Consider the following 24,860-nt stretch of genomic DNA (forward strand, 5'->3'; position numbering starts at 1 on the left):
CCCCCTAGAGGCCATATAAAGCTCAACATGTAAAATTATTATTATTTATGTTTGCTGTAAGCTGTTGCTAAATGAATACTAAGCATCTTAAAATTCATAAAGCACTAGTGAAAATGGACAAACTACCTTAAATGCAGCTTTTTGTATCTGAATCATTCATGCTGAGTTACGTTTGTTCTTCACACTCCCCTCTTTTCACCCCCGCTCTACATAATGTTAAAACCAACGGGTCATTTCTATCTTTGCCAAAAAGCAATCAATATTAATATCACAACTTTAAATGTCATGTATCTATTTAATCTGAATTATTTCCATTGCTAATATAATACTATAAACTCTAAGGATTACTTTCTACAGCTTTTTGTGTACTTTTGATTTCAAATGTCACTGTATAGTATAAAGCAATGACATCAAGCAGTAGTTAAAGGCTGTATTTATGTGTACTATTACACAGACAGTAATCACATAGTAAGTGAATAAGCCTTATAAAAAAAAAAATAAACCTATGCAAAAAAAAAACTATCAAATTAAACGGCTTACCTCATAAGTTACATAAAGTTAAACAATGAATGGCCATATGTAAAAAATTTATAATGAAATAAAGGAAAATTATTTAAAATTGTACATATACACATATATATATATATATATATATATATATATATATATATATATACACACACACATATATATATATATATATATATATATATATATATATATATATATATATATATATATATAATTTTCTTTAATGTTTAATATATTCCTTTTATGTTTTAATGTTCCTATTTTTTAGATACGGCCAAATATATCCATATAAAGAGAATGTTGTTCAAAAAGATGAAAATCAGGAATTTATTGAAGCTTTCCATAGGATTAGGTAGGGACTAACATTTACAGGTACTTTAACAGAACCAATACTGAGAGCAGATTTCCTTTCTCTCCATTAGATTTCTAGGCAAAGAATCATTCGTCCTAAGCACAGTCCCTCTCAAGACCATCTACAGAGGCACTCGACTAATGCAGTCATGTCTACAGCATATGGAGCAAAGATGTCATACAGTTACAAAAAACAGATAAGGGGAAGTTAACAACGCTGTGTCTGTGGTTACCCCAGTAGTAGAACCACAGGATACAGCATCCATGAACACAAATTAAACACACACTCCATGATGAAGCTGTATTTAAAGAACAAAAATAAGGTACAAAGTATATTCCAACAAAACCTTGAATAGGTAAATATCACTTGGTGCAAAACTGAATGACACATTACTCTTGGTTACAAATTTTGCTTGATTGGCATACATTATCATTTTTAAACACACTACTAATGACATTGTAAAACAATGTCAAAAGCCTCCAGGACAATCAGCTTGTCCTCATGTGCAATTTTCAGCCCTAACTCGGGTGGCATCATGTATGTACATTTCATGGCTTACTGGGTAAACAGGTCCATATAAACTGGAAAGTTACAGAGACGCGGCTTGTAAACAAACTATGCTACAATAATATCTTGGCGAAAAACTAATAACCAGCTAAATTACATTATGTAAACATGTTATACCGCACTGTACATCCTGTCCATGATATTTACAAGTCAGTTTGTTGACTTCCCCGTGTAGTAGACAATCGCAGAAGTGCCAGATCACGGTGCTGACTGTTAGCTTCAAAAGCCCCAACGCTAGTCATCGCACTCTGAAAACATTGAAACAAGACACACTTCTGACTCCTGCACTTACACTCCCGATTTAAAAAACCTTGTCCTTTAGCATAAGGCAAATTCACACCATAAGGTGCCTTGTTCATAATAATACCATAATATAGTACATGGGGAGGACTTGATGGCTCTTTGGGGTAAATGCACTTTTGAAACCGTATCCGAGTTTGCATTTTTTCGCCATCTCTGATTATATGTAATAAAACATCTGAGTGCAACACAGGAGTGCTTCTACTACATCAGGAAATGTGCAAAATCTGCTCTAAAGCAAAGTGACAGTGTTGCGAATTCTACTGTACAAGGTACTGGGAGAAGGGTCTTGTAGAAACCCAGTGAAGACCCTCGATCCGACATATATACAAGGCACTAAGGAGAGGAATGAAGGGCCTTCCACGAGGATCCAGCAGAAGTCCTTTAGTCAGGTCTGAATATAGGATATTTTGGTAAGAACTCTATAAGAATAACCTGTAGACAGCAAATAAGACAATGTTATGCAAGCACACACAAGGGGTTAAATTAACCAGCATCATGGTTTACAACCTTAAGGTCTGACTTTGTAAGACAAAGAAAAGAAATGACTGAATAAAACATTGAGGAGTCAGATTACATTTTTAGTTACATATTACAGAATCACATGATAAAAGATGATTGTTGAGAAACACTGCAAAAGTGCAAAGCTTCCTACTTTAGCTTTTAACAACAGTCAGTACTGTCATTAAGACGGTTTAAGTTATACACACTATTGTTCAATAAGTCTGGCATTACTATCGTCAGTAAGATTTAGATTTTTTTTTTTAAAGAACTTATACTTCTCTTCAGCAAGTATGCCATACATTTTCAAAACATTTTTGAAAGGTACGGTTAAATAGTTTTTTTTTCTTTGTATTTACCATACAAAGCCGTCACTTTAATGATGAACATGGTTGTACTTGCAACACATAAATATCACAGTTTTAAAAGTTATTTCTGCCTGTTTTTAAAATAAATATGAAGAGTTAATTTTCAAAAACAGATAATGTTTTTTTTATCCTGCATTCCAATCAATATCAATCAAACTGCAGTTGGGTCTAATAGCTAACTAACATAATATAAACCATGATTTATGAAAATGTTTTGTTTTTTTCAAATAAACTCTTCATATATATATATATATATATATATATATATATATATATATATATATATATATATATATATTGTTGATTATGATCACTCAAACTAATATTCCCTTAGAGCTAATTCAACCATAAAATTGGGTCTTGTTTTAATTTTTTTTTTTACAAAACGACAAGTGGGACATCACCTTTTTGACTGAGTCATAATTTTTTTAACGTACATAAGAGACCTTTGTTCAAAAATTTGTCATCACAACCCACTTGTGCATGATAAATCAGATTAATACTCTTATGAGATGATACACAAAGTTTCCCTGACTTTTAAATGATTGCTGCACAATACATTTTGTGGTGCATTTGCAGTATTTTAAGTAGCAGCTAATAGCCCTGAAATAAAAAAAGAAATACTTTACTTTTAATCACCGTTAAGAAGCTTTCACGAAAAACAACATCCACAAACTTACATATTCCATCATGTTGTTGCTCTCACATTTTCTCTTGCTGAGTTTCCAGTGCAGCCCGAGCTGAAGGCGAGGCAGAAGAGACCGGTTAGACAAAGCCATGCAGTAGATCTTCAAAATAGACGCAAGCACTTCAGATGCTCAGACACACAAGGGTTAGCTGAGGTCAAGCGGTGGTCAGCGATTAGCTGAGTTTCCTTAACATGTCTGTCAGTCAAAGCTTCGAGACACAACAAAACGAACGTGGCTTTTTACTGCTGACCTTTCCACAGTCTGGTCAGACTCTGCACTATATCACCGCATCAGACCAAAATGGCTGCGAGGGCAACAAGCATTTGACAGGGGTCAAATGTTAGCAACCATTTTAATGATTGTTATCCACCACACACCGAGCCTTGAACGGCTCTTAAAATGGCAGCTAAATTGGAGATGATCCGCTGTCCTTATCTTTATGTGTCTGAGGTTAATTCTGCAATGAGCTTACCTTATGATACAATCTGTTGTTTTCCCATTCTAACAATTTCTGGATGGATCTTCGCGTCTGAAATCACGAACAAAAATGAGCTTATACAAATAAATAATTATACACAAACAGAATAGACAAACACACAGGATTTTATGCTAATCACCCTGTCAAACTCTTCAAACCAGGCTGAACAAATGCCAATAAAACTCCCAGGGCATGAAGACTTCAGAGGCATTTATGGACCGAAGCTCGTAGTTAAGCACCTTGTAAGCTGCAAGTCATGGCCAATAACTTAAAATTTGTTGTTGTAAAATCGCCACCTTTCCAGAATTCAACAAGCCATGACTTCTGACGTATATCAGTTTCACACACAGCTAAGTGGATGCAGTTTGTTACTTGCCTCCTCACGGGTTTATTTATTAGGTGTTCAAACGAGGCAGTAAGTAATTAATATAGATTAATAGGGGTAGGACCGGTCACTCACTCTCTTGTTGAGACATATGACAGGCCACAGACTGAAGCCCACCGTACAGCAACAGCACAGGCAGCCGCAGAGCAGCCACTTCACATTAACTGGTAGGTTCTTCCTCAAGCAAGCGTTTACTCGATTGATGCTCGTCTTGAACTCCTCTGGAGCAAGCTAGAGCAGATGAGAGAGATGCAAACAGGATTGTAAATAAGTTAGTAAATGATGATTCTGTGTGCAATTTTAGTAAAGGAATAGTTAAATAGATATACAAATATTTCAATGTAAACAACAAAATGTTAATTGAAGAAAATGTTCATGAAAGAAAAGAGTTCCATATAAAGTCAAAACATTTTCCGTTTGCAGATGTTCTCTGGAGATCTTGCAATTGCACGCTTGTAACTTGCCTACCGAGCTCTGACACTATCAGGGCAAAGGGAGGACAAAAAGATGAGATAAGCCTGTGGCCGCGCCGTCTAAACAGCATGAATGGCTGCTCATTCCTCTCTGAGTATGTACGCCATAAAACCGGGGTCGTAATCTTTTATGACAGGATGCAAAGTTCTCTTTGCAAACAGCAAAAGACCTCGGAATAAAGCCCAGCAGGCCTGATCTGCACCCTTCAGTCATCATAATCCTGACCTCGTCCATCACATGTCACCCTGGGTCACAATACTGGAGCTCTGCTTTATTGCCCCGCACTTCCCTCGGCCTGCTCTTCCCCCTGCAGCCTTTTTGTATTTCTGCGTCTGTCCCAGGAAGCTTCCTATTCTTGTGGACGGCAGAGTGTTTCTTTCATTATTTAGTCTCTGGGAGCGGTGTCCTCCCAGCGATGGGATCCCTGCCCTGGACGGTTTACTTATTGACAGATTCTGTTGCAAAAAATGCAGCAAGCTCGGATTAAAACCATTTTAGAGACTTCATCAAGGGATTCTGTATTAACCAGAGGCTCATAGCATGGTGAATTATGGTGTAAGGTTAAAGGTCAACAGGGAAAGATATTTTATTCACACCATAAACAAAATTCAGTAAGATATGCTTTGTAGATGCGAGTTAGAAATCATTACCTTTCCTGTGAGAACAGAAGGAAACTCGGAGTCAAATTTGTTGTTTAGTCCAAACCTGCAAACACAGATTTTTTAAAAGGTTATGATTATGGGAAATAGATGTTCAGGGTAATTTCCACCACATAACAAAAAATATAATGCATTGGTTAATAACAATCATGAGATACTATATAATAATTCTGATAAAAAGACAGAATTACTAAATAGAAATAATTAAATTATTCCATTCCAAGTTGTAATTATGTGATAAAGTCGAAACTAATGGTATAAAAAGTCAACTGACTTTGTGATAATTACTTTTTATGTCATAATTATGACATTTCTTATGTGGCAGAAATGACCTTACAAACAGAGGCTCTGTTTGTCATGACAGGGGAGAAAAGATAGCTAGGTTAACAGTGGGTTCAATTCAGTTAGATGTTAATCTCATTAAGGACTTGAAAACACAGACACAACAAAGTGAGAATGTTGAGTTTCTACATTTAACTTGAATTGCGTCTTGTGTGATGTCTGTTTACAATCCATTGCAGAACTAGGTTTTGCTGTCCCATGTAGAAACATCACGTTGTTTACTTCATTAAATAATAAAATACCTTAAAGCTGTAAGGGTACTTGGCACTGTACAATGAAAGCGATTGAATTAACTAAAATATTATCTCATAAATTTACCTCAGCGTACAGTTAACGTTACCCACAACTTCAAATTAAATCAAAGCTCTAATGAGTTTGAGTGTGGTTACGGGGCAGCCTTTATCCACGGACAGCAATAAAACCATAAATCTCTGCGTTAGCAACAAGGCTTCGGGTAAGAAGGCTGATTCTTCCGCTTAAACTCACTGTCGCAGCTGGAGAAGCTCGGCATGAGTGTATTTTGATACCACAACTTAGCGACAAAAAACATGCAGTGAGCTTAGCATGGAGGCTACACACACACAGACGTGAGCTAACAGTGACTAACAGCGCTGCTGCCGCATTCATACGCTTACACGGTGATGTGACCAGCCCCACGCATGACCACAGGCTCGGGACAGTGTCTGGCGAGATGTTCTTCACTCACAATTCTCTCATCTTCTTCTTCTAACTCATAAATGGTATCAAAGTCCGCCATGTTGGGCAGTAGGACGCTCATGACGTCTCCGGTACAGCGCCGATGACGTCATCGCACTAGTGCTGTGGAGGGAGCGTCATCGCAGCTTCGACTGGCGCTGTACAGAAAACCCAGCTTTTAGTTATTTCGGATATCCTTGATATGAAACATTATATTGAGTTACTACTTGGGCTAAAAATAGTAATATAGTGTGAAGCCCATAAGCTATTTGTGTGATGGTTTATTTTATTATTATTGTTTTTTTATTACGTGTATTCGTTTTTTTTTTCTGTATAGGCTATTCTTATTTTCTACATATCTTAGTCTATATTTAATGTTTTCTGTGCTATATGTTGGAAATGATCACTGTCATGTTTATTGGCTGTAATAGGCGTATGACTGGCATTTTAAAAAAAAGACTAGCACTGTACACGAATAAATTACAGAAGGGCCCTGAAACTCTTTTTGTAATTTATTCGTGTACAGTGCTAGTTTTTTTTCACACATTCTGTATAAGCTAAACATTTTGAGTGAAGTGATGAGCTTATGCCCAAAATGTTGTTTTGTCATCAATTTCAAGAGCTGATTATTTGAGCTGTTTAATTAGATTTTCAATCTTACTTGGGACCTGTTTTCAGAATATTTAAAACCACGAATTGTGGGATTTTGTGGTTCCCTATGCGATAAACAATAAATAAAGTAAAAACTAAATAGACACAGTTTTTAAAACTCCATATCAGTGTATAACATAGTTGAACATTTTGTTTAAATTACGCTGTGCTCAGTAGATAGGCCTATGGTCAGGGTTTGTGATTATTGACAGGGCCTAACATTTATATGCATATTTCCAATAAAGTACAGGAAAAAATATGTGGTTCATCCTGTTTCTGGGTAATACTGAATTAAGTTAAGAATTCTTGAAAAAATTTAATGTGATTATTTTCTTGTCTACCTGTAGTTCCCCACCCCCTCCTCCTCAAATAATTTGATAGAATAATAATAGATTATTATTACAAAATTGACTTCTCTGGTTCTGTCAAGAAGGTATGAAATGGCAACATTTTAAGCCTGAATGATAAAGACCAAAATATTAGGAAATATAGGCCTATTTTGATGTGTTTTTGTTTGACATTTTTCCTGCTTGATTAATTGTTGTTCAGTGATAATTTTTTGTAATAGTTCATCAAACAAATCTAACAAGTCTCACATCAAAGGGATTTGTGCCTCTAATGCTTTTAAAATAATAAAGTCAAGACTGTATACTATTACAAATAGGCTAAAAGCAAGGCAGGGGAAATCAAGTTCTTATGCATAATGTCTCACTCTCAACTCAAATTAAAAAATAAATAAATAAGTACCAAGTACATTACAACATTAAATACTTGGGAGATTCAGAGCTTGTAGCTATGACTTAGCCTACTGATGCACCTTGCAAACAAGGAAGTTTATTGTTTTCTTCCCAAACAGTCTATGCTAGATTAAGAGGTTCCTGACAGACATAGATTTACTTTTAAACCATTTTTCGATATTTAATGACATGCAGCTGTTCCTGAAATGTACTTTTAAGCTATTACTCGTCTTATTTTTTCGTCTAGTTTTTTCAACTAAATCCTGCTAAACCAATGGTTTATAATATAAACGACATGTGACGCTAAAATACGCAATTTTTGTTGGTCTAAACATCCAAATTCATTGAATAGGCTACTACATTCGTACAGAAATACATACTAAGAACTTTACAAGCTCTTGTACAAGGTAGCCTTAAATCAGACTAAATGCTTGCTGTCCATCAAGCAAAATGCCTAAACCAAAAGAGCACGCAATATTTAATTCGTTTAAGAATAGATATATCATCAAGACACGCTAAAAATTATTGCAAAACTTTTTATTTACAGATTGTTGGAAACAAACGTTATACCCGTGTTAGGTGTGTGTCACCTGCACATCACCCCTGTGAAGAGAAAGTGAACGACGTGCGCTTTGGACACAAACTGGAGCATAAAACAGCCTTCCATCGCAGGTCATTGGTTTACACAGACAATAAAAGTTTAACAGTTCCAGTGTAAGGATCATTATTCATCTCGAGAAACGCTGTACCGGTTTTTATTTTATTTACAAACATTTAGATACACTCACCACATACAGAAAATGATATTTATATCTTAATTGAGCAAATACAAACAAACCATTATAATATTTAGTCTCTGGATCAGACGAACAAGATTTGTGTTTTTTTTCTTCTTAATCTTAAAAACTATTCTATTAACACAATATTTGAAGAGCCTCCAGCATTTCGTTGCATTTAAGACGTGATTCCTCTGTTGTAATCCGCAGCACGCGCCTCGATGCCTGTCATGTAATAGTCTGTAATCCGTATTGGCCACGCGAGCGGTCCGCTTTCAGCGTGTTGGAGTGCTCAGTTAAAGTTGCATCTTCTAAATTCGAGTTCACAGAGTGACAGTCACTTGCTGTATGTTCCTCATAGACGGTAAGGCGTTCATTCCTGGGGGTGGGTACAGAGAACCGTGTATGTCTGACGGACTCATGGACCCTGGTACCGGCAGGGGACTGACAGAACCGGGGTCGCTGTGGACTGACCCTCCGCTGCCGTCACACTGACCCAGCTTCTTCTTGATTAATTTCCTTTCCTTTGCTCTGCGGTTCTGAAACCAGATCTTTACCTGTGATGACAAAGGACAAACGGTTAGAAGTAGGCCTATACCACTACGTATACCAAATAGTTTTCAATTATAGTGAGATGAATCGTTTTCCCAGGTAAAAATCTAAAGTGAAGTCGTTTTACCTGTCTTTCTGAAAGCCCGAGGTTTACTGCCAATTCTGATTTTCTTCTGATTGTGATGTACCGATTAAAATGAAATTCTTTCTCCAGCTCCAGTCTCTGATGGTCTGTGTACACAACTCGATATTTCTCCTTCGTTCTCGTTTTGCCTTTAAAAATGGGAAATAAACGAATAATTATGAAGCGATGTTCATAAAATGAAGAATTAGGCTAATTCTGAAATAAAGACCAAATTAAACGTCATGCTTGAAAGATGTCATATTGCGATTAATACAATTTTAAGGCAGAGGAAGAACTTGTGCACTGTATAATTTCTATAGACTAGGTTATAATTATTGACTTCTCGTACACCTAGTTGCATTTACTAGGGCTATCTCTCATTTTAACTCTAAATCATAACGCCACTGAAATATTTAGTCAATTGTATAAACTAAGATTACGTTGGGAGATATGCAAATTGAGCTTGTGATCTTCTTTGAGGAGATTTTTTGAACAAACTGCAGAACAAAGAGACGCAAAGACACATACCCAAACGCCATTGAGGTGTTAAGAGACAACACACGTCTTAACAAAAATTACAAGGAGATAACATCAAAAATATTTTCCTCAAACCAAGAAGCTGCACTTGTTTGATGTACAGACCAACTAGCTTTAACACAACGATATATTTTTATGTTCGACTAATCTCATTAAAAACACAATTAACTAGTGATTTTTAATTAAAAGTTTAGATGCAGTCACTGAAAGCTCGATAAAGTCTAACATCTAAATTTAAATATGCCATCTTAACGTCGCAAACCTTTCAGTTTTTAGCCTCAGTTATGAAACAGGCAATCTACAGTAAGGTCATGTAACTTTGTGGTGGTTTTCTGTGTTGTTTTAACATGCGCCGGAGACAGGAGAGCTTATGTGCTGTGAAGTTTGTCACTATTTGAGGTAATATAACCCTCATCAACAGAGACAGAGGAAGACGCGCTGCTGCATATCAAAGTGAAAAAGGTGTTGAAAGAAGTCGCCCTGAATATGACAGATAACCCTCAAAACCCGAGACAATGTAACAGGAAAACTAGTCCTCACATCTTGTTTACGGGAGTCGCAAATTAGCATTAGAAGTGACCCTGGCGCCAATTCCCAACACCTTCATTTTGCCACAACTATGTGTCCCATGCGTCAAGGAACAAATATATTAATATAACTCAGATATTCCGCTTTTTTTTTTTTTTTTTTTTGATATATATGTTTTCTCAAATATAAAGGGAAGCAGGACAGTTAGCGTTTTCATTTCGTAATATTTTGCCAGATGTGCAATTAGCTACTTTAGGAAAACTTAAATGTAAAGTGAACACATTTTTAACAGCGTTGCATTTAGCACGAGTGGTCCTTGATTTAGCACGATTGGTCCTTGAGTAAATCATGTGTTCAATATAAAAATAATAAAAAAGCAACAACAAAAAAAAAAGCATCTATTTAAAAAACAAAAGAGGTAGGCTATAATAATAAATGAAATTTTATATATATATATATATATATATATATATATATATATATATATATATATATATATGCCTACATCTTAGTAGGCTTACACATCTTAAATTGTCATTTTTATTTTACAGCACCGAGAAAACAAATCATAATCATGAACTTCTGTCATTTTGTACATTTCGATCTCTGCTTTCAATACCTCTTAATTATTGCGCAGTTACATGTTTTAAGGTAGCTATAACTTATAATCCTTTTTGCGTGTTATGCCATATGTTTTAAATTCTAAGCAAGCTTTTTATTTATTTATTTATTTTAATTTATTTTATTTTATTAATTTATTTTATTTTTTGAAAGACATTTGTCGCCTTACCGGTCGACGAGGACTGCACGGTTTTGCTCATCCACTGATAGGAATTGCGTCTTTCTCTCTCAGGTGAAAGCTGGCCCACGGAGATATTTTCAGGTGGCGGAGGCAGCACCGCTGATCCCGGGCCGTGCATGCCATTATAATCTGAAGAGCAGTAGGAAACTCCCGGTGATGAACTGCTCATAGGTGCAGAAATAGTGTTTGGAGGTCCCAGGCTGTATGCGCCCCAGTCCTCTCTCGGTGCGCCGTAAGGAGGGCCCCATGACCCCGCTGACTGCGCGTGTGTGTCCATGTTGGGCACATGATGGTATCCTGCAAAATCTGAATACTGAGGTGTGGAGACAAAATTCTGTGGTGGAAGACTGATGCCAGATCTTCGCACGGCTCCTTGGTGATACATGCTTCCCTCTTTATCCAAAAGGTATCCAACGTACATGATTCGAAAGAAACCCCTAAAATTATTTTTTTAAGGCAACATGCCAGCCATACATCAAGCCTAATATCTCTCAGAACAAAGGCCCGACTCAATACTTTTTACTCAATTGTGGTAGTCCAAAATGATCTCCAGGTCACGCGACGTAGTCCTTGACGTGCTTCAATCAAACATGATGTGACCCTGTTGTCAAGTTGGTGGTGGCAAAGGTATAACCAAGCCCTCCTGACGTCAGCCACGACTTCAAAACCTCCCGATTTGCATTCAAATGACCAGCCAATAACGCCATCAAGCCCTCAAAGATTCCTCTAGTGCCAGATTTTCGCATCACCTCAGATTTACGTTCATCACTAGCCTTTTCAATAGAGTTGTAGACTCACTCAAAGAATCAAAACATTACATGCAATATTAATATTTAGTTCAAAATTATTTTCTTTACTCGAAACCAATTTTGTCACGTCATATTTTGACAAAGTAAAAAAAGTTCAAACCAGCTATTACCTTAATGATTTGTTTGTTATATTTTATTACATGTTTAATATTATTAACAAGATAATCGATTTGATTTATATAATAATTTATTTATATTTATTTTGTTAATTTAAATGGCTATATGGTATATTATAAGTGTATTTATTTACACAAGTGAAAACAACAACAGTTTTACTTTTAATTTTATTTCTAAATAAGTGTTCATCATAAAAGTGGAATAAGCTGTGACGTGCTCATCGGCAGGCAGCGTCATTCAGCGATTAATGCTCGCTTGAAGTTTTACTGCTCTTTTCTCTCTAATGGAGCTAAACCTGTGGATATGGGAACGCCACGTCTGCACGGTACCCATGCCACTTTGTCGCCTTCTGAGTCCATGCGTCTTTGTTAAAGGATACTCTTGTAAAAGAGGTGCAAAGCGGGAGAAGGTGTCTTGAAGTAAGGCGAACTTTTCACATTTCGAATCCCTCACACCATGACACTCTCGGGTCACACTTCACAGCTAATTCCGGTTTATGGAAATGTGAGCTATCACCTACAGTACTCATGTGTCGTGCGTGTCGCCATGTAGTCGAAATATTTAACGAGTTGTTAATTCATTTTACAGCGAGGTTTCTGGGGTATTTTAAACATTAACATATGCAGACAGTAGCTTGTTCAGGCTTGACTGTCATTTCTCAGATGTTAGGGTAGAAAAGACATGTCATCAGTTTCTTACAACCACAATTAATTTTACATTCACTACACAAAAATGTTATTATTGTATGTATGTGTGTGTGTGCGTATATATATATATATATATATATATATATATATATATATATATATATATATATATATATATATATATATATATATATTTTTTTTTTTATTTTTTTTTTATTTATTTATTTATACACACACACAAACAACAACACACACACATTTGTAAACATCACCCTGTATGAAAAATTGTGTTTTACATACTGTTACTGGTTTTCCTTGATTTGTGATTTTCAGTGAAAGTGTTTTGTTCACACAAATGCATGACAATTATTCTGTAAAGTCTTTTAAATACCATTAAAAATAATGTTTTAAATAATCAATTTCATTTAGCAAAAACAGGACATGCACACATTTTCAATCATTTTTTGGAAGGCAATGTGAACTATGCAAAAATAGTTGAGTTTTTGGCAGATTTGTAATGGTGCAAAGATAAACCTTTATGAGTTCAGTCGTTACAACCCTCAAGTCATAATGTAAATATTTCAAAACAATATTTAATATGATTTCTGTGTGATAATGCATGACCTTTGAACATAGCCTATAATTTCCTTCAGACTGCTCCTTCAGGTACAGTGGGACTGATCATCCAAACAGAGTTTATAACAAATATATTTAGTACCAATTTAATACTGAAACATAATATTTAAAGCCGTTTTCTTCTATAAAAGTGATAAAAAACAATTAAGATTGTCAAATTAATTATATACCCTTACTGGAAAAATCATGTCATATCAGCTTTAGCTGTTTTTTGGAAATGGTAGCTTATTTTTTTGAAATCCAGGATGGTCTACAGGCTTTAACTGGTCCAGCTAATCCATTTTCTAGACTGGACCATCTAATGACCTCTTGTCTGTGCTAATGTATCGCTAAAATAAGGCTATTAGGAAATGTAAACTGTTGTATGACATGATTCATGTTAGCTTATGATTAATTAACCATCAGAACATGTTTATATGGTTGACTGATGACATCACCTCTGTAAGCCTATGAGATCAGTAAGCTGCAAGCCAGAACAAATTCACTATGATGATGTTAGCCAAATTTGACCCTGGAGCACAAAACCTGTCTAAAGTCGCTGGGGTACATTTGTAGCAATAGCCAAAAAATACAATGTATGGGCCAAAATGATCAATTTTTCTTTTAGCCAAAAATCATTAAGACATTACGTAAAGATTATGTTCCATGAAGATATTTTGTAATTTTCCTACTGTAAATATATCAAAGCTTAATGTTTGATTAGTAATATGCATTGCTTAAGAACTACATTTAGACAACTTTACAGGCAATTTTCTCTCTCTCTCTCTCTCTCTCTTTTATTTTTGCATCCTCAAATTCCAGATTTTCAAATAGCTGTAGACTATCTCGGCCAAATATTGTCCTATCCTAACAAACCATACATAAATGGTTCAAATCTTATTTATTCAGCTTTAAGATAATGTATACATCTCAATTTACCCTTATGACTGGTTTTGTGTTCCAGGGGTCACAAATGAAAACATTTCGAATTAAATGTAAACACAATCTCAAAGACCCTATCTGGAAAAAGTATGAATGGCTGCTACAGTTGATTTTATTTATTTTATAATCTGTTCGACCATTGCTGAACTCACACTAAGTTATAGTAAATAAACGAGTGTAGGGTTAAACTCTTACTTTTTGTTAGATCTTTTCCACACCGTTTCAATGCTGCTCCAGACAATCCGCTACAAAGTGTAAATGATGGTCATATACGGTATGTTTTGGCCTATATGTTGCAAATTCACATTGCTATCTGTGCTGAATATGTGTTCGTAATATATAGCCTACCATAACAATGCAAAGGCCAGACGTGAGTTTTGTGAGCACAGTAGCACAGACATTGTTGATGCAGGTGTAGGCCACGCAATAAAGAAAGCGACAGGTTAGTGTCGAGGATCACCACACAGCGCAGTGCCGCCCTCTGCTGGTCAATTAGCTGCAAGAGCGACTCACTATGAATTCAAATGCAGTTGCTAGACGGACACGTTTATGACACATCTTCTGATATTTATGGTAGCCTACAACACGTTATTTATAAATCATTCCCTTACTTTTTTAAAGACATGAAGAATGATGTTGAGATTTCATTATGAATTAATCAGCTTAACTACAGATGGACCTCTAGAGGGCAGTATACACCAAGTATTTTGTTTGCGTGAAATTGCGTCTTGTCTGCGACACATTGAATAACGTCACACTTCTGTGTAGTTACTTGAATTACTTTTAATGATTGTATGCGACATAATCAGATACATTTCTGTTGCACCGCTTTCTAATGCTGTAACATTGCTATTTGCTATTCATGGTCAGTATGAAAATCTGATATGGCTTGACCTGTGGCCTGACCATTGTTTGGATATGATAATGTCACAGTAGACTGTATGTTCTACATAATTTAGAAACAAATGAGTAAAATGTAAACTAAAGCCTGTGCCTGCATGAGAACTGCCAAAAATACACCATGCTGAAGAGAGCCTGCCAGAACACGTTTAAGATGCTTGGCTTTGAAAAGAAGATGTAGCCTATTTAGTATTTTATCATAATTCCATGTGAGTCTGTTGAAAGTTTGCAAGTGTTAAATAAGGATGGAGATGGATTTCAGAGAAATGGAAGCGGTTTTGTTTGTGCACAGTGTTTAGATTGGAAAGGATTCCATTCTCTTCTGTCTAAAGGAAGAATGCTTCATCTGAGGCTAGAGATGCTCTCAGCATGACAGATTTACAGCTTTTTTGGAAACTTGAAAATAACATGTGTGTCCCAAATGTATGATGGTTTGGGGACAGACTGCATTCAAAATAGTTTAAATAGTTTATATGTTTTCTCGTTTTCTTTTCCACAGTGAGAATTAGTCTTGACACTGTCCATATAAAACATTGCAAAATTTATATTTATCGGGTCGTTGAGTTTAAAATGTCATTGGAAATGTGTGCTATTTCAGAAATGTTAGATCTAATGTTGTTCTCATAGACTTTAGAGACTGCAGTCATCCCCTAGTTTAATTCTCCTGGGTAAAATCTGAAATGAATTAATGTCTTGAAAAGTTTTGTTAAAGAATATCCTCAAAATCTTATTTTTAATATACTATAGTTACGCACTGAAAAACACATGTTGCTATAAAAAATGTGTATCCAACAAATTCCAAAAGCGAAGAGTTGCTCTAAGACAGCATATAGTCAAGAAAAGTGGCATAAACATTCATATATGCGTGAGAAGATGATAAAAGGCAGTAAGGATGGATATTACCGGTGAGACCTTAGTTGTTTGGGCCACATTCACTGTTCTGAGGATTTCTGTCAGATACAACCACAGACCTCCATCAGTTCAGTTAGTTCTGAAAGCTTTTCCCACTTTACCAACATTTGCAACATTTTCAGATTACCATTTATCATTTATGAGTTCATCATCAGGTATCCCATCTTGTTTTTCTTCACAACATAAACCTGAAGAATGTTTTGTTATTCTGTCAAAAAGCATACAGTATCTTTAAGACAGCCGTCGGTTCAGTGCTTCAGCAGTTTTGAGTCCAGAGTTCCCATAGCGCAGTAGATCAGATGTTTCTGAATTGTTCTCAATGTCAGAATTCTTGACAGATTATAAACAGTTCATTTTTAGTCATTGGAATCCAGTGGGGACAAAAAGAATTTACTTTGATCTGAAAGCCAAAGTCTACGACAACTATTTTTAAGATAAACAGTCTGTTGTGATTTAGTCAGAACTCTTTGACCCTGCCTTTGGGCGTCATGGGAGTTTATTAAAATATTTGGGGCTATTTGTATTTTCGGTGCTACCTTTCTGGGAAAAGGTGGGCAGAAGCCATATCTGTGGTGAGTGAGGTCTACCCCATTGTCTCAGGCTGTAGGTGAGAGGTACGGATGTGGTTCCCCCCAACCCCGATCCAGCCGTTCCCTGCACTCCCTCAGCAGAACACCGTGAGAAGTGCGAGCGGAGGGAAGAACACTCCATTAATGGTAAATGCATAGAGGAAGGAGAATTGGGGTATGATAGGATTTCAAGGCATTCTGTTTTGTCACTGATTGCAGGAATGAGTTTTGGCAGACTCTCAAAGGCAGCAATATACCACCTCTGTTTTAGTGATTAATGAAGCATCTTGCCACCGGGGGACTATTTTCCTTGGGAAGGGACTCTGGAAGTGGCAATGCATGGACTTACACATTGTTGAAAGAGAAAAACAAATTGGTCCCAATAGGAGAGAGCCTTTAATTAGATGCATACGTGATGTTTATCTCAAAGATAATTTTAGAAGATTCCATTATAAACTATTTACTGTAACTGCAATTGACCATCCACATTATATAAAGGGCCAAAAATCCTCTGGGAATCCTCATTACCATTCAAAAGGAAGATTTAAAAAAAAGTTTTTCATAGAGGTCACTAATGCTCAGTTGCATTTTATATGGTAAAAAAATATGTTGTGAAATAATTTTGCAATTTGACAAAACTTAAGAAACATTTATTATTATTGTCAATGTAAAAAAAAAAACAGTTGTGCAGCTTCATATTATATATATATATATATATATATATATATATATATAGGATATATATTCAGGATTCTTTGATGAATAGAAAGTTTAAAAGAACAGAATTTATTTGAAATAAAAAAAAATTTGTGACATTATAAACACCTTTACTGTCACTTTTGATCAACTGAATGTGTCCTTGCTAAATGAAAGTATTAATTTATTTAAAAAAAAAATAACCTTACGGGCCCCAGACATTTGATTATTACATTTACATTATGCATTTATGTTATGCATATTATGCATATAATATTCAGGCTATACATTTTTTATCAGTATGATTATGTATGTAATTGTAGCTAGATAGATTTTGTGTTATTTAGTACTTTGTCTTGGTTAATAAAATGGAAAGAAAAATTGTAGGAAATGATGCATGATCACATAATATTCATATTAATTTGAAGCAAAGGAAATTGAGACTCGGAGACTCTATGTACTTCCTGTGAGTTTGGAAAAATATGAGGTGTGCGTGAATTCCACATTTGTGCTTGTAGCCAGAATATGATGAGCCCTAACCCTCCCAACATCCTTCCCTTGTTTGTTTATAGCTCATATTCCTGAATCAGTTTACATGTCTCACAACCTTCAGAACAAGCCAATAACACACCGCCAATCCTCAATAAGTCAAGTGAACTTTTACAAAGTACACACTGTTTATCTTTAATATGACAAGCAGAAACGGCAACAATATGCACCTTTTTCACCTTAAGCGTTTTAGCGCCAAAGCTGGGGGGCACTGTTGGCCCTTAGGAAGTTTTGTGTTTGGAGTTCTGTTTTGCTGGGAGTGATGGAGAAGCCCTTCCTTTTCTTGCTCACAGAGGTATTGTCCTGGTGACAGACAGACTGCCGTCAGCTCACCCCGTTCAGGAAATGTGTCTCTGCAACCAAAGAGCAGTGCACAGATGACACACAGCCTAACCATCTCCACCAAGAATCTAATTACAGTCATCCTAACCTAACTGGAAATATACCTTATCAGAAATCCGGCTATAGGAAGAAGAATCCAGTACTTGACAGGCAAACCATTGTCATTGTTATGTACTAGTACAAACGCAATCATGACTCTGAAAAGGTGCTATATATAAATATATAGATCTTTATTTATGCTTGGTTAATATTAAAATACAATTATAATACAAACAAATATATGTAGAAAATATCAGTGCATACAAATTTACTTCACAAACACCAGTCAAAATAACATTACTGAAAGCATCATTTGGCAGTATATACACTTCATTATTTGGAAGACAGTCCATCAACTATGAATGTAGCACTTGGACTTTAGCAATAACGGGTCTAACTGCTTTTACAACTGTCAATTTACAATCTGATTTAGCCAATGCAATGATTTCCCACCCATTCCATCATGTTAAGTAGTTAATACTGATAGCACACACACGTGTGCAGGTTTTTACTATAATCATCATGACCATTTATATGGTGACCAGCCTGTTGACAATAGTATAGCCTGCCCTGCAAGCTTTAGTAGTATTTTAGCATGAAAGACTACTGAATCAGTAACAGAATATGTTCCTCTGGTTAATAGCTGCACAACATATTACGTGCTGTTATGTATACAGTAGTGTAAACAACTTAAATATGGAAAGTACACAACACAGTGTAACTATTGTTGAACAGAGCAAGGCCGTTTTTATTGTGGTCCACATTTGATCGATAATTAACATGTTTCCTATTAAATATGCATGAATCATTTACTTGAAAAGGCCTTAGAAACATTTTTCACAGTGATAGACAATGCTAACTGAGTCCTGTCATGTGTAAGACAGTAAGCTTGACTAATTTCTTTAAAATGATCCAGATTAAGAGCTATGAGGATAAAAAATACTATATGGGGGAACAAAAGTGATTCATTGAGATTCAGCTTCATTGAACACGACTCAGGAAAACGGCCCTCAGGCAGAAGCAACAGAACCTGGAAATACAATGTGCATCCGTAGTGTTCATGATCGATGTGTCCTGCAATTTCAGATGGAGTTCTGGGAAGGAATTTCAGACCGCACATTCAATTATTCATGATCTGTGGTCTTTGTTTGACATTTGCGTCTGACAGAGTAAAATATAAGTGAAATTAATTCTAAAGAAAAATATTTTCCTAAAACAAAAAAAGAGCTTTAGTGAGCTCCGAAATAATTTTAGCAAAATAAAAATAAAATACCATATAACCAAAATTCCAGTTTTCATTACAATAAAATATTTATCTAGAAATAAAATAAGAATTGCCTTTGTCCTCTCGTTCTAGCCACTGACCAAATGATTTCATTATTAGCCACCATTCTGTATGAAAAATGCTGGGGAAAACAGTGCCATTATTGTAATAAAATGTGCTTGTTGTGTTCACAGTAGACTGGACAGGAATACCTGAGGTGGTCCGTTTGTATGTCAGACTGCCACAATTATATGAGTGGCAGCCCACTGTACTCACACACTACCTTGAAAAAGTGCACAGAAAGAGAAAATGTGAAACTAAATGACCAGTCCAGTACAGAATAAAGTGGGGGAAAACAAAAGAGATCTAAAATGGACCCAACCAATCAGATCCTCCAAAACTGGGTGACACTTCTGGTGGCTAAAGAATGCAGATCAACTCAAACAGGTGGTGTGGAGTAACGCACCACATAGTTATAGTCTGGAGGTGGGCTATGACATTCCAGCTCTGGGTCGAGAGAATCCTCCAGACTCAAGACCAGTGAGGGAACAAGTAGTGGGTATTTCTCCTTCTCGCCCTCCAGCAGAACTGACTCCTTACTTTTGCTCTTCATCCTGTGGAAGAAGCAAAACGATTTGAATGAATTCCAGTTGAAATAGTATTATTCTGTTGTAGTTTGCTCTGTGTGTTGTTACAACTCTTCATCTGGGGTCAACGGGTCAAGACACCCTGGAGGGACTCTGTGAGTTTGCATTGCTTTTAGTCTACAGTCTCTCAAGGGGCGATAATTAGCAGTAAATACCTATGCGAAATGGCATGTATTGGGATTTGAACACAGAGAGAAGCAGAGCTGTCAGTGCCAAGCACTTCACATATGTGCATACTAAATGTGGGAGTACCAGGTGGAATCCAAAGGCACAATGTGGAGGGAGAATCTTGGACATAGTAATAAAGCTGTAGAAGGTCAAAGGTGACAATGATTGAGTGGGTCCTCTGCAGGGGCCGCCTCTTTACAATATATACATCATTCTCTACATGCTCAGAGTGGGTCTTTTTTCCCATGCCTGTGACCATGGCAACTTGCGCATGGATTTGCCAGCTGGATGCAGGCTGTGCCCAGCTTTTCTTCATATTGGTTTGGGATGAGGAGGCCACTGGACATGGAAAGACAGGGGAGTGCTGACAGAAGCCTGACAGAGTGTTTTTAATCCAAACCTGTTGACTATGTTCATTTGTAATCAAACTTGGCTTATCAATCATAGCAGTAGAGTAATAAAACAATTGTGGAAGTGTGGTGTTATTAAAACGAGGTTACACAGCTCTCTGGAACACCTGAATCTGATTGGTTGATCGCAGCATTCGGCGGTCAGTTATACAGATGTCTCTTGTATCATGCTGTGGACTCGCTCACAGTCATATTTGTAAACTGTAGTGGACAATTTATTTTCTTATAAATTAATTGCTCCATGTTGGGGATTATTTTTTTGATAATGACAGCTTTACTTAAGATACTTGATCTATAAACTAATGCTCAACCATTTTTTTTTCGTAACCATAAACCGTAAAATAAGATCCTTTTATAGATGAAGATCATATAATATAGCCCTGGCATTGTGGTGTAGCCACTGTTTCACTCAGCTGCCCTTATCTATTGCCAATCATATATTTAGACTGAACACTTCTAAACAGCATGACCATTAGTCAGTAAATTGGAGGTTGAGTCATAAACCTCCAATCAGTAAGAGATTATCACTATTTGTCTAGCCGCAATTGGTGGTCCAAACCCCTGCCCTCAAATATTAGGATGCAATATAGTCCACAAGCCCTTGAATGCAATTTAGAGGATAACCTTTGTAGATTAACCCTGGCCTTTGCTGCATTGGAAGACCATAAACGCAGTCTCAGATCTCAAACGCTTTAACAAAACCAAGGCTAATCCAGCCCAATGGCCTGCCATTAATAACTTAAAAGGCCACCTTCACTTTAGTTTTCAGCGCCATTTGCCCTGGGGCTCATTTATGAACAAATAATGATGTCTCAGACCCTAGCACACTTTAGTCTGTGGTTAATAAATTATTAGGCTTGTCTCGGGCAAGAACTAACTATGTTTTTAAGAAGACTATCTTAATTTTTATTAAGCATTCAATTTATTTAGGTTGTATTCACAGCTTACCTTCTTTAGCAAAAATAATAGAACACTAAATGGAATATATTTTTAATCACTAACAGTATTAAACACTCATTCTCTCAAATACTTCCTAAATAAAATAAAGGCATGTTATTGTATGAGATGGCCATGTGTCATATCTGTAGCATGTTTCAGTGATGGAGTCAGAGGCCATTATGACCCAGGCGGTACAAACAAAGATGCTAGTCACCAGACCTTACAGCCAGCTTTAACAAGTCACACGCCCAGCCCTGCTTTTGTTGTCTGGCTGTTGAGATTGTCACCTTAGGCAAAATCTCTCCACTGTGCTATTGTCTGAGAGACTCTCGCGCAGGCACGTCTCTCAAAGAAAAGGGGTAGTGGCTGGAGTCGTGTGGAGATAGGGGGGAGAAACTGTAAGACAATTGTGGCATCTACATTCCAGCCCAGTGGGAGGGTCTCCAGGGCATACGCCGGCAGACCTACCCATTACTGTGGTCCAGGCAAAGTCTAAATAGTTGTGAATGTACTATACTCACGCTCGGGCCATGAAACTCCGGGGTCTGGCCAGTGACTCCAGACGCTTCAGTGTCTTCAGGTCGTCTGAAGATAGACCTATTCCACTGTCTGACTGGCCTCCCTGTGAACAACCAAACATTATTTAACCACAGATACAATATATTTGCATTATTTCGTAACGTGCCTTTTCTTATGAAGGGGAGAGTGTGAAAAACCAGCTCTTCACCTCGTGGTTCTTGTTGGTTCCATTTTCCATGATTACTTCATCAAAGGTCTTCACACTCCCTGGGCGGATCTTGATGTTCCTGAAAGCATCAAATACTCCATTTCAGATCAGTCTAGAAGGTTTCTCATGACATCATGTCTGGCAGATCCAAACAAATACATGAAACACATTACAGCGAGAGGGATATGTTCGGTATCACAGTTTCCAAGTAAAAGTTCAATGCTGAGTTGGATGAAATATTTGTAATTTGCAGGGTAAAGCGATATCTTTTATATTCAGCTTAAGGGATAACAGGGATTGCAGCATTTCGATACTATTCTCTACAAATATACTTGAAGGACCTATGGAAACACAAGAGTTGGATAAATATTATCTTAAGAAGGCATAAATGCATTTGGGGCAAAAGAGGAAATTCCTTTAGGGGCCTATGAGGACCATTTCTTATCAAGAACCAATTAGTGCTTTCCTTCACTTTTAAACCATTCAAGCATTCAAGGCAGTTGGGATGACGTGTAGTGCATGTTTGAAACAGGAAAATGAATGGAAACCAGAAAATAGATGGTAGAACCTTCATTCCGAGTGATTAATAACAGCTGAATTATAAAAACAAATCAGTCTGAACAGATATCCGTTAAATAGATAAGATAAAGCTGTCTTACCAAGCTGTCCCGGAGTCTCTAAGAGAGGCAGGTCTGGTGGAGGTCCCCTCTGTGGGGCTCAGGTTTGAGGGGTCTGCTTTGCTCAACATGGCCGTGTTGATTGGGATGTAGTGTTTTCCCTCCTAAGAGAGAAGGTGTTTAAACATTCAGCTCATTTTAAAACTGTGACATCACCCTGCAATAAAGTTTGAAAGGATTCCAGAGGAATCTGTACATAAATCTGTAAGGGAATGTGTGAATATGTTTTATGGAGACTATGTTATTAGGGGCAGTCCGGACAGTACACTAAGCTTGATTCCTTATGTGAGAAAGAGAGAGTTTGGAGGGCGTCCAATTCAGATGGCTTTGAATATGTTTTGTTCTCTATGCTGTGTAGTGTAGTCTTTTACTGAGACCATATCTTCTCTTCAAGCCATTTTATAAATCAGATTCATTTCTTACTTTATTTTTCTTCATGAGTTGACTTTGCAAGTCTTAACATTTCTTTACAGTCACTCCAAACTCACTTTAAATCTTTCCATTCATCACATTCATAAAATATTCACCTTTCATCTATGACTAGTTGTTAAACACAGTTTAACATGGTTTTTCCTGTGTAATGGCAGTGCATTTCTCATCCCATAAAATTCTTGTGGTTTTGCTCTGGTCAGAGTTGTAAACATTTAAATAAAGTCTGTGGAAAGCCGTGCAATGTAATGAAGTGCGTGAGACTCTCTTACCTGCTGCACACTAGCTTGTAGCAGATCTCCTAGCCTCTCTACCAGCTCTATAAAAGTGGGCCTCTTGGATGGTTCTCCATGCCAGCAGTCTAACATGGTTTGATATCTATGGAAAGACACAGGCACATGTTAAAGAATGTCCTTTTTAACATACAGAGTGTTTAATAATATGCCATAATCATAAATTGCAATTCTTCAGCAGCTACACAAACCCTCATGAATCACACCCTTTGCCTTGACCTCTAGGTTAGTCTGCAAATTCGCTTTATCCAGTTATTTACTGTTGTCAATAATATTCAATGCGTGACACGAGGAGTGAGGCGGAGTGTTTTCATTGCACCATTCTCAGGATGAGAGTTTGTGTTGAGAGGAACTTCCTCCTGCTTTACACGAGCTGTCAGCATCTCTCCCCACAAGAGACGTCTGGGGACCTTTATTGGATTTTGCAGTGGCCTATAATGGTTAAGTTTATCTGAAGGCTAGGTTTCAGTTGTGAAACTCTGGGGCGTCAATGCACCAAGCAGGCATTTGAGTAAATGATGACTGGCGATGATTGAACTGTATCCTGTTTATACTACGGTGTTGCACTCACAGGTCCTTACATAAATAAAGCCTGTTACCCATGAAACTCTCTGATCCCGTCTGATTAACACAACACTGGGCAATTTGGAGTATGGAAAATTTACTGTACTAGTTGATGACTCATTACTTCCTTACAATAATCAACTAATATATCCATCTGGGTTTGAGTTAGGTACTGATCAGAGAGGAGGTACTCTTCTCGTGGGCTGTGAAGGAGATTAGCAGGAGGAAGCAGGACTTCTAAAATGGTTATTTTAATGAAGCCAGATGGAGCAACTCCTTAAACTAACAGGAAGTTCAGAAAAATGGCAAATGGTGGTTCCTCTAAAATCAACGATACACCAGGATGTTCTATATCCTCTCAAGTTGCACTCACACTTATGGAAATGTTAATGGAAATACATTAAGGACAGCCAGTAGCATTTAGTTCGGTGGGACAATGGGAACTGGTTCATCATTAAATTGGTGAATCAGTCTAGACAGATGATTCTACAGATGATTCAATTCTCTAGTTTGGTCAGGGTTACTCCCAGGGTTGGAAATATAGTAATGTTAAACC

The 24,860-nt window shown here is 36.8% G+C and overlaps 2 protein-coding genes and 1 pseudogene across 2 annotated transcripts in view; all 3 read right to left on the minus strand.

Annotated features, from left to right (window-relative positions):
• Positions 1-844: 844 nt before the first annotated feature.
• On the minus strand, positions 845-6,497 carry LOC127971858 (cysteine-rich hydrophobic domain-containing protein 2). Its single transcript, XM_052575109.1, has 6 exons — positions 6,282-6,497; positions 5,296-5,350; positions 4,247-4,402; positions 3,781-3,837; positions 3,300-3,359; positions 845-2,185 (listed from the first exon to the last, which is right to left on the minus strand). The coding sequence occupies exons 1-6, from the start codon at positions 6,422-6,424 to the stop codon at positions 2,135-2,137; spliced, it is 522 nt and encodes a 173-aa protein (XP_052431069.1). The 5' UTR covers positions 6,425-6,497; the 3' UTR covers positions 845-2,134.
• Positions 6,498-8,252: 1,755 nt separating this feature from the next.
• On the minus strand, positions 8,253-11,780 carry LOC127971857 (homeobox protein CDX-1-like; annotated as a pseudogene).
• Positions 11,781-18,353: 6,573 nt separating this feature from the next.
• Positions 18,354-24,860, minus strand: part of kdrl (kinase insert domain receptor like) — a 42,582-nt gene continuing 36,075 nt past the window's right edge. Inside the window, exons 26-30 of the mRNA XM_052574220.1 lie at positions 23,720-23,825; positions 23,001-23,122; positions 22,342-22,420; positions 22,136-22,236; positions 18,354-20,064 (exon numbers count right to left, since the gene is read on the minus strand). Coding sequence (XP_052430180.1) covers positions 19,890-20,064; positions 22,136-22,236; positions 22,342-22,420; positions 23,001-23,122; positions 23,720-23,825 — 583 coding nt within the window. The 3' untranslated portion in view covers positions 18,354-19,889. The remainder of the gene's footprint in view (positions 20,065-22,135; positions 22,237-22,341; positions 22,421-23,000; positions 23,123-23,719; positions 23,826-24,860) is intronic.

The sequence above is a fragment of the Carassius gibelio genome, chromosome B14 (genome assembly GCF_023724105.1).
Source record: "Carassius gibelio isolate Cgi1373 ecotype wild population from Czech Republic chromosome B14, carGib1.2-hapl.c, whole genome shotgun sequence".
NCBI lineage: Eukaryota > Metazoa > Chordata > Actinopteri > Cypriniformes > Cyprinidae > Carassius > Carassius gibelio.